This window comes from Mercenaria mercenaria, chromosome 6 (genome assembly GCF_021730395.1).
Source record: "Mercenaria mercenaria strain notata chromosome 6, MADL_Memer_1, whole genome shotgun sequence".
Taxonomy (NCBI): domain Eukaryota; kingdom Metazoa; phylum Mollusca; class Bivalvia; order Venerida; family Veneridae; genus Mercenaria; species Mercenaria mercenaria.
The window spans coordinates 54,449,702-54,466,011 of record NC_069366.1 but is presented as its reverse complement, the minus strand read 5'-3'; the positions used below and the strand labels follow the sequence as shown (position 1 = coordinate 54,466,011).

General features: G+C 33.8%; 1 protein-coding gene across 1 annotated transcript; it reads right to left on the bottom strand.

The window, feature by feature from the left end:
• Positions 1-8,567: 8,567 nt before the first annotated feature.
• Positions 8,568-9,926, bottom strand: LOC123550490 (lipase ZK262.3-like). The gene has a single exon (XM_045338921.2). It carries the CDS (start codon positions 9,924-9,926, stop codon positions 8,568-8,570), a length of 1,359 nt encoding a protein of 452 aa, XP_045194856.2.
• Between the last annotated feature and the right edge of the window lie 6,384 nt (positions 9,927-16,310).

Sequence of the window (16,310 nt, the reverse complement as noted above, 5' to 3'; positions counted from 1 at the left end):
TCAGTTATGCATTGCTCTGAAAAAGCCGCAATTTAGTAAAAGTGTAACACCATAAAATGAACATTTGATAATTATAACAACAATTTGTCTTAAAATTACTTCCCGGTATTTCCTATTTATTTTAGTCAAGTTAAAAGTTTTATAATAAAGCATTGTATATCATAACTGCAGCTCCAAAACTGGTAAGTGAGAATGTTCAGTCTGCAATATCTGGATATAGTTCTCACATTTTGTAATTATCTCCCTTTTTATTAAACCAAAAAGATAAATACTGACAATAACACACAAAGTTTACTTTGACTTATCTTATCGGTAATAAATGCAATCGCTTTGCCAATAATTGAATAATTTCAATAATATAGGATGCCAAGAAGCAAATACACATTTCTGCTTTTTACCTTCCTTTACTTTGTCTTTATCATGTTATCGCTATGCTTCAAAAAGTAAAGATTAACTTAAAAGACACACAGTATGGTTGATTTAGACATATTTTGTATAAAGAAATGTATTTTGTTCATGTCATATTTGTATTTTGAAGATATTGCAAATTATATTAAATTTATAACATTACAAGCGAATTCTCTCCATTTAAGCACAAATTACGACACTTTAAAACACAAGATAGAATTAAATGTTCCATTTAAACTTGTTTAATACACTCTAACATTTATGTAACATACAAAGTGCATACAATACAATTTAGGGGAATTTAATTGGTTAGAAAATGGAAAATAGCGTAATTTGAGGCGGCCATTTTGAAATCAAGATGGCCGCCAAAATAATGATGATAAAAAGTGTTACCAATGGATTTTGTAAACTTTCAAAAAAAAAAAACAACTTCATTAAATATAGCAAAAAAAAAATAATCACAAACTTATTTTCAGACAATTCGACACAGACTAAACAACAATCTTAAATGACAGCAGCTTAAGTAAATGTTTCCTCTTTAACTAATGATGGTCTGAACAAAAAAACTCTTTTTATCTGAGCTCTTTATCTCTTTATCTTAATCTCTTCAGATATCTTGATTACTGCACAACCAATGGAATGAAAAACATAAAAATGTCTTAAAATAATACATTATATTATATAATAATATTCATAACTGACAAAAAACTGGAACCAAAACTAGCAAAAACAACTACAATACAGTATAATATCCATTGACAACTAACCCTGAAGCCTACCCTTTTGTCCTGACTTGAATGTTATTACACCGTTTTCCATCTTGGCAAAGAAACTTTCTGCCGAGAAACTGGGTAGAAAAAAAGAAAAAAGAAAAAAAGAGAAACTAACCTGATAAATGATCAGAAATTTTAAGATCGCTGGATTGAGATGTCTCAAAATTAGCGTGAAATATTCGGTTCACTTTAATCATGGTCAAATATCTCAAAAATAAACACGCGGACCTATATATTTTCATTCACCACATTATAGGCCATATGTTTATTTACAACTGTGAGAAGTTTCATCAAAATCTGCATTGTAGAAAAATTTCTATTCGCGAAAATGTTATGAAAGTTATGATTTTCCCATAGACTACCATTAACAAAAATTGCGTGAGGTCCAAACGTGCAGAATTACCTTAATTGGTGTCATACAGGTGCATAGTTAAGTACATGGTATGATTATTATTGGTGTCAGTATCATATCTAAGCTATGCACATGTTAAAGATTGTCTTATGAATTATCAATATCGCTGTAATTACATCTTTCAAGTTTTCATGTACAGCACTTACGTTATCACACACATTATCTCTACAAAGCTGTCATTTTATTTCTACCATCTTGTCTGCTAACTAAAGTATGTAACATATCTCCTGTATAGTCCAGTATAACTTAAACTTAACCTTGCAATGGGGTCTTACAGGGTAATTTTGAAATTGCTTGTTCTTTAGGATTCAATTAATGAGAATCAGCTGAATGACACCTTATCATCTTTGGAAAAGTACTTTTAAGAAAATTCAAAATGGCCGCCATCATCAACTTTCAATGTTGTTTGCTTTAAAGGAATAGTGAGGAACTTCGTAGTTTGGTTTATTTTTACTTTTTTTTTCAACAGGAATTCTCCTGATATAAGTTGAGAAGTTATTTAAGGTTTATTGCTTTGTGTTGTTAGTATGGTAAATCGTGCATTCGTGTAATAGTTTTCGCTCTGTGATCCTTAGGCATTTTTTTCTATTTATAGAAATCCAAAATGACATAAGAATATATGAAAGCGTTTTTCCTATTTCTTTCAGCTGATTACGTAATAGCTGATGAATTTGTTTTTGTAAGTGTCATTTTTATAGAAATGAAAAACAGTTATACATTAAGCGTCACAAAAAGACTGCTGCTACAATAACATTGTTTAAATATACTATGTTAACATAACTGGGAATATGACTTTTAGACAAGCGTATTTTGAATATATTAGGTAATCGAAAAACAAAAACTGATTATAGATGTTTCCGACCTGTTGTAACATCCGTAATAGAATAGTTCTACGTTACCAAATTGAGATTACCATAAACTACATACATTCACGTAACGGTATCAAGGTAGACGTGTAACCTGCTCACCCGATTCTCGCAGGCTTCTAATCATAGTCCTCACCTGATATTGGAATGCTTATTCAACGTTGTACTTACAGAACCAGAACATTAGGTTCCGCCGTTACATGACTGAAATACTGTTGAAAAACGGCGTTAAACCCAAAACAAACAAACAAACAAAAGAAAATGCACCGATGCGGCTTAATAAGTTGGTGCTTCAACTGTTAAAGACCTAAACTGTTCAGCCGATATCATTAAAAGTACATATAAGGCGAACAATTATGTCAGTTTTATTAAAAGAAATGTCAAGACAAATAATATTGGAAATACTTATCTGTCCTTATCTAGAATATTATTCAACTGTTTTGCAACTGTATCAAATTCTTTCATATAGTAAAATTTAAATGATGAGCATGCCATCGACACGGTCTGTCTGTAACAAAGGAGTGCTTTTCACGTTAAATGGCATCGTCTAAACACTCCTTTAATTATTTTTACAAACTCAAAATTCCATGTAGACCCGACCATCATGATACCTACCTGAACTGACATCAGACTGAATTGCCGAGTGGTTATAGGTAGCTGACTTCGAATTACTTGCCCGTTACCGATAGGTTCCGAAAGATAATAGGTAAGGGTAGATTTCTCGGAAGCACAGAGCACTAAAACACAGCCTTAGAGCCACGCATTTGCAAAGTAGGCCCACAACAAAAAGAAGCTGTAAAGGAAAAATATTACAGACGGATTGCTTCAAAAATCAAACAAGTACATTTAAATTTTATGCAAAATATAGATAGAGGGGGAGGAAAGGGTAGAAAAGTGGAAGGGGGGTGGGGGGTGGGGTGGGGTGGAAGAGGAGGTTGAAGGGGAATTTAGAACAAGGATGAATATACAAAGGGAATGCTACGTGTGCCTTAATCACAGTTACACCACAACGTAAACCACAGTAGCGCAGACATACATGTACTAAAGATAAACACACACAGCCACACCCAACTAACATAGATAAACAGACAAGTAAGATACAACAACACTGTCTTGACGGAGCACCTGTGGTTTTATTCCACAGTTGCGAGATGGTCTAGATTGTACCGTTGTATTTCTAAACAAAATACAAACACAAAACATTTGGAATACCCTCCTAAGTGATGTAACGTCCAGCCACAGTCTCGTCTATTTGCTGAGCGACTGACTTCTGTACCCCTTCAGAAAGCTATCTATATCCTGTTTTAGCTGTACTAGTAAAGGCCATGTACAGTCCATCCCCAGTCTCAGTCTATTTGCTGAGCGACTGGCTATTATTCCTCTTAATTCCTCTTAATTATAGTATCTACATATATGCTGTTTTAACTACTTTCATATTTAGTACGGGCACTGTGAAATCTAATGTATATTTCATTTTTAAATGTTTGTTGAAATTAATTGTGTCCTTTATTTTGGAGAACCATTATTAAGAAAACAAATACTGAGTAGCATATTAACTTTTTACTCTCTTAAGTTGTTGTGTTATCAAATAATTAATGTTTATGACACGGTTCTGTAATAGGGCTGAATTAATGATATCGTATATCAGGTATGATTTGATTTGCTTAAGGTTTAGGAGTATATCACCAAAATACAGAAATATTTTATAAACGAATAACATCGTTACCAATATTTTACTTAACCATTACATGTTCTGCCGTACTGTCCCGTACTGAAAATATTCTGAAAAAGTTGTCCCCCTTTGAAAATGAATACCATTTGTAAAGAAATAAAAATAAACAATTGCTGAAAACTGTGTTCCACTTAATTATGTAAAATTTCAACACTCGCATTCGATTGCAAATGAATCAAAACTAACATGTGTAACAGTTCTTTGAAAATGGTGAGTTTTTGAAGGCGTTTGACTGCCCGGAAGTGGGTCCCATTTAGGAAGTCTTTTTTTCGGAATTCAATGTTTATTTTAGTATACTGACACTTGTTTTGTTGTTTTTGTAATGATAGCGTGTATAGTACTTATATTACTCTACAAAACAAGTGTCAGTATACTGATATAAGCATGGAATTCCGAAAAAAGAACTGTTTAAACAGGCCCCACTTCCAGACAGTCAAGCGCTTTTAAAAACTCACCATTTTCAAGGAACTGTTACACATGTTTGTTTTGATGCATTTGTAATAGCGTGCGAGTGTTGAAATTTCACATAACTAGGTGGAACACAGTTTTCAGCGATTGTTTATTTTTATTTCTTTACAAATGGCATTCATTTTCAAAGGGGGACAACTTTTTCAGAATATTTTCAGTACGGGACAGTACGGCAGAACATGTAATGGTCTGGTAAAATATTGGTAACGGTGTTGTTCGTTCATAAAATATTTCTGTGTTTTGGTGATATACTCCTAAACCTTAATTATATTTAGTTTGATATTTTTGTGTCACATTTATTTTTCAGTAGCACAACAAAACACGATTTCAACAAATGTGCGCATTGCAAGAAATCAAACCAGGATCGACAAATCACTTTGGCCTGTTGGTAATCCGTTTGTTACTTACTGATATCCAAATACAGTTCGTGTACATAAGAATGCTGATTTATATGATCGATGATAACTAAACTAATAGCATTTTGTATACATATGCTATTTTCTGTTTTACGCTGATCATTTCTTTTCGAACACTCTACGTGTCATTTGAAAAGCTAGGCTTACTTGATGGTAATAACAATTGATGATAGATTTATGAATCCTTCTAGTGGTTCAGAAAACTTATGAAGCGAACACAAATTTAAAGATATCTTTTGGCCATCTTTCACTAAAATATTTTATGTTTAGATATTAACTTCAAATGTATCCTCATTAAACGTATTCACCTTTACTAAATGTATAATTTCCGTTTGCATATAGAACTACAGTCATACTTAAATGTCATGGAGTAACAGTTGATAGTAAAATTTTGTACTGTTTATTTATACATGTATATAGTTTGTACTATTTCATGTTTAAAATATGTAATTTGAATCTAATATAACTCTAAGCTACGTGATCTTTGACTACTAAATGTGACCTTGACCTTGGACCTAATGACCTGGGTTGTGCAATCTGCATGCAGTCTGGATGAGGTAAACAATTGATGTAGTGGTTTAGAAGATATATGAGTGGACACGAAGTTAAGCTATTTAAGTTTGACTTTGAACTTGGACCTAGGGGTCTGGGTTATACCCTCTGCATGTCGTTTTGATAAGGTCAAGAATTGATGCCAGCTTTATGAAAATCTTCCCAGCAGTTAAGAAGATAATTATGGAGTGGACACAATGGTCGGACGGTCAGACAAACGGACGGAGAAGCGTGAATCCAATAAAGCCCAATATACTTAGTTTGTGGGGGTATAATAAATATAGTTGTCCTTAATCAGTCATAAAACTATCATCTTAAATCGGGTAAAAGGTACAGAGTTTCAAGCTCGTATTTACATGTATATGTGTGTCTTCTTCATAATTTTACTTTAATTGAGAGCATATAGAGCTTATGTATATCTTATATATAGTTTTAATATAAATTGCATTGGATACTTTCCTAAAATTGTGTTTTAGTTCGTAATCTTATTCTGAAATTCAGATGGATGAAAATTACTCATGTTTTGCAAATCAATGTGTTTATACATATGCTTTCCACACACATATACAGTTTTTGGGAATCGTAGCCTTCCCAAAGTCGCCAAACTACGTATACCGACATTGGTGAAATTATAGTTACAAATGCCGTTACTACCTTTCTCCATACATACGCTATAAAAGTAGTTCAGTACTTCTATGAAATTCAAGGGCCTGAGAGTAAACAGATCGATACCATTTATTTAGCATATGCAATGAATGTGAACACTTATGATTTGTACACGAAAAATATGTCGGGGATTATAAGAACTTTGTCTACGCGTTGTACTACTTTACGGTGTAAATATTTACCACGTGACCAAGACCAAGAACACATGGTTCCGGTTCAGCGCTACCTTTCTCCATACATGCGCCGTAAAAGTGGTTCAATACTTACAAGGAATTGAAAGATATGAGAGTAAAACAGATCGATGCAACTTAATATGGATATGCAATAAAATGTAATGTGAACACTAATTAATTTTTAAATAAAAAATGTGGTTTTAATCGGATACACATGTAGATTTTATAAATATATTGATTTTTGTCTACGCGTTGAACTACTTTAATTACGCGGTAAATATTTGTCATGTGACCAAGGCGAATGGCACACGGAAAACTATATTAATCCGCTAAAAATATAAGTCGTCGGTAACACCAATCTTTATAACGTGAAAATCAAGGGTATAGATTTTTTATGAAGTATTTGCAAAGAATAGTAGTCACTCATAATTAAAATGCCATTAGGGCCATTTTCTTATATATTACTGATATGATGCTAGTCTTGCCAACCCACTTGTGGTATTTTGTTGATATGCTGCTAGTCTGGCCCAATTATTTTCAAGTGCGCACACAATACTATTAAGTGAATCAGTTGGATTTCTTGAAATATAGAAAAAACATTGGGCCTTCAACATACTAAATTTTTATTCTCACTTTGTTGTTTTTTAAGATTCTAAAAAAAAATGTTACACAGTTTAGATAATAAATATTTTAACATTTTCTCAGTTTTTTTCTTGGTTTTATGCATTGACATCTCACTTTGGAAGATCCTGCCATGATTGTCTATCGAACCAGCTTTCAGTCTAGTTCGTTTGATTTTCTTATAACCTTGCCAAAGGCATAAACAACCCCTATTGATTTTGGTGTCGAGGTCAAAGCGACCTTTAAAGCCTTAGTCTGATTTTACTGATGATCAGACTTCATACATACAGACATTGGTTCCCTATTAGATCTAGAGTCAAGTCAACGATTTTGATTTGAGTAATCTTTACTGACTTTGGTCTGGATGTGGGTTTCTGTTTTGGGTTTAAATGAATTAAAAAAACAACTGGAAGCATTTAGTGAAATATTGCAAAATGATGGAATATTTTCTTGCCTGGCTTCTCCATTAAAATGCATAACGGTTCAGCTAAGCTTCCCTACAGTCCTCTCAGGGCTTTGATTAGTATTCTTGATACTGCCATTAAACTGACTTGTTTCGGGCGTGCTTACTTGTTGGGCCACTTTTGCAATAACAGTTGAATTGAAATATTTCTAAAAAAGTAAGTTTGCAAATTTTTATGCAATGCACGCAATAATTAGATTTACTGTATTTTATACACTTACTAGTATTAATTGACACTAATAAACATTTTTTTTAAGAACGACGCGATCAACTGACAGCTGCCACTATTCAGTCGTTAAATGGTTACACAGTTTAAAGGGAAAGTACAATCTTTCAATGCAGCTGCTATGGTCAAGTAATATTCTTACATAATTTTCCAGGGGGTGGGGGTGGGGGGGGGGGGGGGGGGCGGGTTGCGGACTTGTTTTTTTCATTCTAAAATAAAACTAACTTTGCAAATTTTCATACATATTTTAATGCATTCAATATATAAATTTACGTACATTTGTATTAATTGACAGTAATTAACATATTTCAAATAGGACGCGATCAACTGACGACTGCCACTATTCAGTAGTTAAATGGTTACACAGTTTTAAGGGGAAATACAATCTTCCGATGCAGCTGCTATGGTCACTGTTAATATTATGTTACATATTTTTTTTTGCGTCTTTTGAACATCAAATAACATCATTATGATGTATTCCCGATAATTGAACCAAACGAAAAGCGATACAACGACTGTAAAGAATGGTCCGGCAATAACCTTCCACGCTGAATTAAAATAATAAAATAACAAATGGATAAAGTTCTATAGCAAAGTATGCAAATGTCAGGTTAAATGTTGAAAATTAGTTGTCAGTTGGTATTATACAGACAAAAACTAGTGTTTACTTTTAACAGTGAAACAACTGCTTTTACTCTACTTTTACAATTAATGACGACATACTTATAACACAATAAATGATATAACTGGTAGTCACACGCATTGTTATTTTATTCTTTAACAGCAACTATTCACATAAAAACCATTTTTAAGGTCATAAAGGTTATCAAAATTAACAAGCTTTCTTGTATTTTACGCGTGTCTGGAGAAGAGTCTGAAGTAGGCCTAACAGCCTTTTCTTCCACGTCAGATGCGCTGTCGTCCGTAAATTCTTTTGATATATCGATTCTTGATATATCGATTCGCCGGCATTGATCACTTGAAAATTTATCCCACATCAAAGAGTGTTCAGTAGCACTTCGTTTTCTTCGAGGGACTTTTTCAGCACAGTAAGTACCGACTGGAATTTCAAAGTACACTTTATGATAATCGATGCAATCACCTAAATCCGTCACGCACCAGTTGTCTGTTACAAGGCCGTCGCTACATTGGTCATCTTCGTCCCCTTCACACTGTTCGTAAGTGGAACCTACGGTCATTGGATCTGTTCTGTAGAAAATTTCTGTGCGATGATGGTATGGACCATCTGCTGTTACTCTACATCCTAGCAATAAGTTACAAGTTGGAATATGTGCAACGATGTCTCTTCCGTGAACGACACGCCAACTATTGTTAACAATCTTGTCGTGATTAAAAGCATAGTCCTTGTCTCCAACTCTTGGCATTCCGAAAGTGTACAAAGACAATTTATTTTCACGTACAACACCTGTATATATAAGTGACGCCGCGGAGAGTGAAGCTAGTGCCCCACCAAGTGAATGGCCAGTTATTACAACATCATAATCCGGATATTGCCTGACCATTTCTTCTATGCTGCTACGAACACATTGGAACAGTTTGTCATGTGCTTGTTTAAAATAATATTGGACTTCGCCGCCAATAATGAAGGGTGTTTTTGGTGTTGTCAAAACTGACAGAATTTCATCGTAGAGCTGGTCGTTTCCAGAAGTAGTAGTAGTGCCACGGTAGGCCAGTATTATCATCTTCATTTTATGCGAAATAGCTGTGTATGCGTAACATTCCTCATATTCAAACAAAGAAAAGTCCTCGCACCTGCGACCAATTGCGTATAATAGTTCAAAGCCACCATCTGGGAAAATAGTGTCCATGCATTCTGTCGGAGTATCAGTATAAGCTATCGCCGATAGAAGAGTCGATGAGTACGCCAGTTGAGGGTTGTAAACACCATACGCTTTATGATCAACTGGACACTGTAATGGATCCTCGATATTTTGATCCTCCTTACAAGTGTTCTCAAGGGACCCATGCGCATGACATTGGCGATCTAATGGGCACCAGCGACATACCCCAATCCATGATTCATGACTCGTGCAGGTCTTACAGTCCATAAAGGTATCACAATCAGGACTCCCCCTACATCGTAGAGGAACTACTAGTAATAAAGTTAGTAGTAAAATATATCTATCCATGATATTCCAACGAAGAGCCCCTGGTTCACTGCATGAACTTATTACGCAATATTTGCAATTATGACCGTCGAAAGACAAGTCCTTGTCAAAATGACTTTGTTTGTGCAAGCTTGACTGCTTATCTGCGTAAACTGAGGCTGAGCTGAATATTATCTGATACGATAGTACTTGATGTTAAAGATAGCTACCCTGCTAATCAAATTGCACCCCTACAAATTTACGTAGAGAAAATGCAGTACACTGTGTTAAAGCCCTGCATGACAAGTTGTATACTTAAAAGCACGACTCAGTTTGTTTTCCTGTAAACATAGAAAACTGAAACTGTTATTGTGCAACAAAATCATAAATCATTGTTTTTGTTATAACTCAAACATTTATAATACAACAGTTCAGTACAAATGATGTGGGCATGTTCACTCGAAATTTGTGATGGGAACCAAGTTTCATTAGAATTGTATGAAAAACTGTACGATTGGTTAAGTACACAAATTAGTGTGAAGAACGGACAATTCAAATACTACATGCCTATCGGGTCTGCAACACCGGGCCCATTTTAATTAATTTGTTGAAAGGACATAACAGGTAAGCAATCCCGAACAAGTTTTGGTTGCGTCTAGCGCTAAAGTCTTTGATTACCGCGAAGAGGCCGTAAAAAGCCTTCTCGTACTTGTACTGAGTGTTGTAATATTGGGGAAAATGGACTCCAATATCTGGACGTGCTTCCAAATGCTCTTATATACATTAAAGCCAGAAATACCCGGATAACTTTGATTTTTTAAAACCACTTCAGGTACATTTCATACGAAATACTAAATATATGGCCCAACTTAGTTATTTCATTCAGTTCCCCAAAAACTTCAACTGTATCATATTATTAAATCCAAACTATTGGAAATTATCCATTTGGATTTTTAAAAATAAAATCCCATAGCAACCATATATTCAATTATTGTCTTCTAACATTAATCATTTAGGAGTGATGCACTACCTTTTATACGCCAGACGGGACGTATTATGATATGACATCGGTGTCCGTCTGTCCGTCCGTTAGCAATTTCGCTATATTTTTGTGTCCGCTCTGTAACTCTTGAACCCCTTGAAGGATTTCGAAGGAACTTGACACAAATGCTCACCACATCGAGACGACGTGCAGAGTGCATGTTTTGGATGGCTCGCTTCAAGGTCAAGGTCACACTAAGGGGTGAAATGTCACATGAGTTTGTTTAATGTCCGCTCTGTAACTCTTGAACTGCTTGAAGGATTTTAAAGAAACTTGACCACATCGAGACGACGTGCAGAGCACACGTTTCTGATGGCTTGCTTTAAGGTCAATGTCTCACTTAGGGGTCAAAGGTCATATCTTCGGGAGTATATTGCTCCGCATTGGGGTGCTCTTGTGAGCATTTGTAAACAGTGAACGTTTAATATCTGAATAAGGGTTAATCTAGGGTTTTGTCTCAGTTTTCGAAACTTGCGATAAGTGTATATATATGAAGCAAAATCTCATTGGAAAAACACTAACGAAAATCCATTTGCAACATATTTCAGTTGATATTATTGGAAATAAATCTTGTGGAATTTCAAAAAAAAAAAAAAAAGACAAGCAAACAAACAAAAAACCAGTGGCATAAATATATAGCGCAACTACTACAAGAATATCGTTGTTTAAAAAGTACACATTCCGCCGGGAAAATATCAAGAAACTGTCCAAACTAGATTTTAATCTCACAGAACGCATGGTATATTCGACTAGAATTTTTGAAACTCCGACTGGACATTTTTCAACTGATTATATTTCTATAACATGGTTAAAACAAATCCTTTAGTCAGTATTTATAACAAATTGGAAAAGTCTTCCGAGAAATGTCTAAGTAAATTAAGAAATGAAGGTATTTCGGTGTCGGTAGTAAACGGGGCTACACAAAACATTGTATAGGAAGTCTCGTAAAAAAAAAGAAGAGTATAATGCGCTATGGATACTTAGGGTAGACATCCACAGAGAAAATTAAAATGAAATAATAAGCCACTGTCACAGTCCTAAGACCTGTTACCATTAAAAACCAGGAAAACCAGACAGTCAAATTTCACTCGGTCGCAAATCAGGAACATTGGCGCACATTCTGTTTTACAGTGATAGCGGTCAACGCTTACATTACAAATGGTCGGATGACCGGACTGATCCTGAACAAATGTGGAAACTTTATACTTTTGTTAGTCGGCAACGAAAGTTTCCGAAATTATAGTTTAAATACTAGTAATTATATATAAGTGTGATATCTCATTTACCAAGTGGAGAAGTAAAACATAAACAGAAAGGTTGAGTGGTCTTAGTGTACTACATGTTCTTTTTTTTTGTAAAACAGACACAGGTGAGCTAACACACACAAGTAATGACACCGTCTATAAATTTAGCAGTCGTAGATAGACAATATTGTATAATCAGCACACCTGCTGTTGCATGGGATCCATTTCTCTAGATATCTGAAATATAACGAAATCTCTACAGTATAAAAATGCTATTTTTCTCAGCACGATGCATGCAGGAGATATCACACGGTTTCGATTGTTTTCATTGTCGTTTTGCATGTAAGCAGGTTCCTCAAAACTACTAGGCCAAACTTCAAACATGCCTTCACCAGCATCATTAGCTGACATAACAGGACAAGTTACTGATCTCTAGCTTTTATTTTGTCAAAAGAATGCACATTGATAACTTAGATTTTAGGTTACAATAGAAAGAGTGGAAAACTCAACATGTCGCCCAACACGACAAAAATGAAAGTGTTGCAGGCTCGGTTTGATTGAACCCGTTCATAACGTTTTGCATGTATGAACTACAAGGTCATATGCCGTCAGACTTTACACATGTCTTTGGCGTCATGAAACAATTGTTAACTCGGGACATCATACGACAACCAGCTAGTCAACCCTTACTAATAGCTCCTCACAAACAGAGTTCAGGTGAGCTAATAAATGTTCGTATATAATATTATACACTGCTGGATATTTTTATCCAGTCATGCTTTAGAATTCCATCTTTGTTTCTTTTTAATCGTGCTTACCTATTATTCAAACTTGACTTCATAGTTTGAAAAAAAAACAATACAACTCTATAAGCAGTGAGTACACTTTATTGCACAACCCTTTTAGTATAAAAATATATATTTGCTGCAATAAAAGCTTGAACATACAAACCTTTTTATTTTAAGCATATAAAAGTCCAACGGGACACATTGTCATACTGGATACCTTACTTTGTACTGGTTAATTTATGAAAGAACAATCAATCAGATGTCCTTGTGTAGAGACTTGTCTAAAATCAGCCAACTTCCAAGGTCTAGCACGTGGTCAATTAGTTCTGTAAATATTCAGTCATGGTTTCTTATAAATACTGGTACATTTAGAATTAATGCCATAAACTGATCATTCCTTATGTTAGAGAAAGGGGTTGAGAAATGAACATGAGTATGGTGCAACCTTATTAGAACATTTATCTGTTTACATAAATAACAGCTTTTTAACATGAATACAATTAATACATGGAATATTACATCTTAAGTGTGCCTTAATAAATGGAAAGGCAGCAACAATAATCTAAAATTACAAAAGCAAATGCTTCATATTTAACTATATGATGGTCTGGTGAAACCTCTTTTTGTCTTATCTCTTTATCTTAATCTCTTCAGATATCTTGATTACTGCACAACCAATGAATGAAAAACATAAAAATGTCTTAAAATAATATATTAAAACATATTCATAACCGACAAAAAAACTGGAATCAAATCTAGCAAAAAACAACAAAAAATAACTAGCATGCAGTGTAACTTCCAGCAATAAAATATTTTGACAACTACGCCTGAAGTCATACCCTTTTGTCCCGTGTTGAATGTTATTACACTGTTTTTCCATCTTGACAAAGAAACTTTCTGCAAAGAAATTGGGTAGAAAAAAAAGGAAAATAAACATAACCTGATAAATGATCAGAAATTTTAAGATTGCTGGATTGAGATTCTCATCAATGTACAATTTCTTTTCTGAAACATACATAATATTATGTCTTTCCTAAAAATGGTACAGCCAGATTATCTACACATTCTTGAGTAGTGCAAGTACAATTGAAACTCACTATATTGGATTTCAAGTATTCATGCATTTTACTACAAGATAACTAAAAAATCACTAAAAATGATACTTTGTGCCGGTGTGTTTGACTAAACTACTTGTCAAAGCCTCATATATATGTACTTGTTAACATGGGATATAAATTTTATGTACTTTTTGATAGAACACACCAATTTATCAAACATTTTCTTCATAACTTATATTATATATCTTTGATATAATGTGATTATGCCTTTATATAGGGAATCCTTTTACTTCGACAAAATCACAACGTAAATAAATCAGAATCTGACTTGCAAAACTTCTAATTCACTTAGACACAAAGGAAGTCACAGTATGTGGAGAGTGAAAATACATACAATAAAGACTTTTGAAATAACTTGAGAAATTCTTCAAGAAAGCAGAAATTTCAAAGTAAAGGAGTTTGAGATATCGAATATGAACTGTTTCTGTAGCAACAAGTAAAGACATATTCTAGAGTCTGTTTGTTGATTAATTTGGTTTGAATCTGTATTTTAACAGTATTTCAACTGTAAACTGTGGTCCATCAAGCTACTCTGTATTACCCACTGAGTATCGGAAAATTCTGTTTTATGCAACGCTTTCCATTCGTGGGGAGGTTTTTATAATAGCATATGGCCAGCCGAATGACATATCGAGCTAAAATGTAGTGCTGTAAAATGCGAAGAATTTGCGTGGTTAGAATTGAAATAATAAATATGTTCCAATAAGTTTATCAGTCGTTCGGATGCAAATATTAAATCACTCGTGCTACGCACTCGTGATTTAATTATTACACACCCGAACTCCTGCCCATATTTTATTAACTGATAAAATATAGGGACATATTTATTATTTCTTAAACATATTATAGAGTACTTGGGCCTTCAGACAACATAACAAAATACAAACTAATTTTATAAATTTTGACAATTTTGACAAAATACAATTTTCATATTTTGACAAAGTACAAACTAACTTTCTAATTTTGACAAAATACAAGCTATTTTTGTGATTTTTGACAAAATACAAACTTATTTTTTTCATTTTTTTTAATATGGTTAAATACAAACCAATATTTGTATTTTGACAAAATACAATCTAACTTTCAAATCTTGAAAAAATACAAACTATTTATCTAAATATGGCAGAATACAAACTAACTTTCTAAAGCGTATAATATAAAATGCTGCAATCAAACATTGGTCCCTTCTACAATATAGCACTGTCAACTCAAACTTAATTATATATCTTATTACAAAAAAAATCATGCAAGCCCTTGCAAATAGAAATGGAAACTAAACCTTGTGTAAACAAAACATACTATTTTCTAAAAAATCATAACATTTACTACAACCTTTTGTGTGTAAAAAAAAAATCTGGATTGCAATTATAAGGATAAACCCTTAGCCTGCTATATTTCTACAATGGACTGGTTCGTCATTCAATTTGGGCAATACCATTTATTATTTAAAGGGGTGTTCACTGAAAATTTACTGACTGAATAGCGAACAGTGCAGACCATGATCAGACTGCACGGATGTGCAGGCTGATAATGGTCTGCACTGGTCACAAAGGCAATCATTTGCCGCCAGCAGGCTAAAGGTTAAAGAACAAAAAGCACTATTTTCCTTGAAGTCACACAGAAAAAAGTAAGAATATACAAAGGCAAATATAATTCATCAGAAAACTATGGCAATTTTCTAAAACTAATAACTAGACCTAATATCAAAATACCCATTCTGAAACCATCTCCATTCAAACTTATTTTATGAATAACATAAGTACACATTCATTTTAATATTCATATTTTCCTTAATACATACACTCCAAATAACATTCCTGAAAGTCTTCTTCTGGATAAATCAAAGTGTATAGTTGTGACATCATATAGACTGTGAGTGCAAAATAATATCACAATGTCTACATGGTATCAATTCTTTGAATAGTTCATACAACTGACATATGATTTGTTAACAGTGGTACAGGCTTTCTATATTTGGCTATATACAATGTGTCAACTGTTGATTTGTTCCAAGATACATTCAGTATTATTCTTGGAAAGGTGCTGCATACGGGTTCATTAAATGAAAACAGAAGTGAATTTTTAGTATTTTTACAATGTTCCTTCCAGCATCTTGCCTGATATAAGTATTCAAAAGAGAGAAACCTGTTATGTCAGTTATTTTATCAACTACAGATGAATTCTAATTCCTATTAAACTGATCAATGTGGTTACTCTCTGTGATTTTCTCTTCC

Excerpts from the sequence above, each read along its gene's own strand:
- LOC123550490 (XM_045338921.2), bottom strand. The coding sequence starts at position 9,926 with ATGGATAGATATATTTTACTACTAACTTTATTACTAGTAGTTCCTCTA.